This window comes from Cynoglossus semilaevis, chromosome 10 (assembly GCF_000523025.1).
Source record: "Cynoglossus semilaevis isolate Cse_v1.0 chromosome 10, Cse_v1.0, whole genome shotgun sequence".
Taxonomy (NCBI): domain Eukaryota; kingdom Metazoa; phylum Chordata; class Actinopteri; order Pleuronectiformes; family Cynoglossidae; genus Cynoglossus; species Cynoglossus semilaevis.
This window is the reverse complement of record NC_024316.1, coordinates 19,311,700-19,312,771: the sequence shown is the minus strand read 5'-3', so window position 1 is coordinate 19,312,771 and position 1,072 is coordinate 19,311,700. Positions and strand designations below refer to the sequence as shown.

Sequence of the window (1,072 nt, the reverse complement as noted above, 5' to 3'; positions counted from 1 at the left end):
CTGAGTGAGGCTGAGTGAGTCTGGGTGAGTCTGAGTGAGGCTGGGTGAGTCTGGGTGAGGCTGGGTGAGTCTGAGTGAGGCTGGGTGAGTCTGAGTGAGGCTGGGTGAGTCTGAGTGAGTCTGAGTGAGGCTGGGTGAGTCTGAGTGAGGCTGGGTGAATGCACCAACGTCTTCCTGAGGAAGATGATTACAGACTCAGTCAAGGTCGTCCACCATGTGATGGCCTCGTTGCCGCAGGGAATTAGGAGTTCTACTATTTAGCCAACAGGGGGCAGCCTCTGTCACAAAGGTCGTCGGTTTATGAAGGCCCACAGCTGTACTCGACTACTCCAGTACTCTGTAGTACTGGGTTTTTGTCGGTACCTTTGGGTTTGGGACATTTGACAGAAGAGGTCTGGATGTCCTCTGCCACGAGTCCACCCTGGTGGAAACAGCACCACCTACAGGTCTCTTCTCTTCCCTTGGTTCTAAAGTCTGAGTCTGCGTGGTCTTACTGTAGCTTTAATCTTGGTTCCTTTTATATCTCACTGTCCTTTTATATGAACTGGAAGAGAAGATCAGAGAGGAGAAGGGTGGGGGAGGAGAGGGAGACAGAGGGAGACAGAGGGAGACAGAGGGAGACAGAGGGAGAGAAGGACAGACAGACAGACAGACAGACAGACGTGGAACCTGAGAGTCAACTGTACTGTATGTTCTCCACAAGAACCCTAAATATCTGTGGTTATACCTCTGATCACCCGCCCCCCCCCCCCCCCCCCCCCTGTCCTCGTCTCTCTGCAGGCTCCACCTGAAACCTTACATTTGCACTGAGGACGCCCGTCCACGCCCGTCTTCTCAGACCCAGATCCAATAAAGGGCTTTGAAATCGTAAACTTTCACAACTGATCAATCCAAACAGGCAGCTAAGAGCTCCATCTCTCTGTCGACGACGGCCATTACATCCAGCTGGTGGCAGTATAAGCAGTCATGTTTCAGCGTCTGAGCAACCTGTTGTTTGGTGAGGTAGAAGAAGTGGCAGCCGAGCTGAAAGGACCCAGGCCCTGTGTGACGGAGGCCGACGAGGAGGGCTGGA

General features: G+C 53.3%; 1 protein-coding gene across 1 annotated transcript in view; it reads left to right on the top strand.

Annotated features, from left to right (window-relative positions):
* The window catches only part of tp53inp2b (tumor protein p53 inducible nuclear protein 2b), a 7,628-nt gene that overhangs the window by 2,951 nt on the left and 3,605 nt on the right, over window positions 1–1,072 (top strand). Inside the window, exon 3 of the mRNA XM_017036230.2 lies at window positions 781–1,072. This exon is cut by the window's right edge and continues 9 nt beyond it. Coding sequence (XP_016891719.1) covers window positions 967–1,072 — 106 coding nt within the window. The 5' untranslated portion in view covers window positions 781–966. The remainder of the gene's footprint in view (window positions 1–780) is intronic.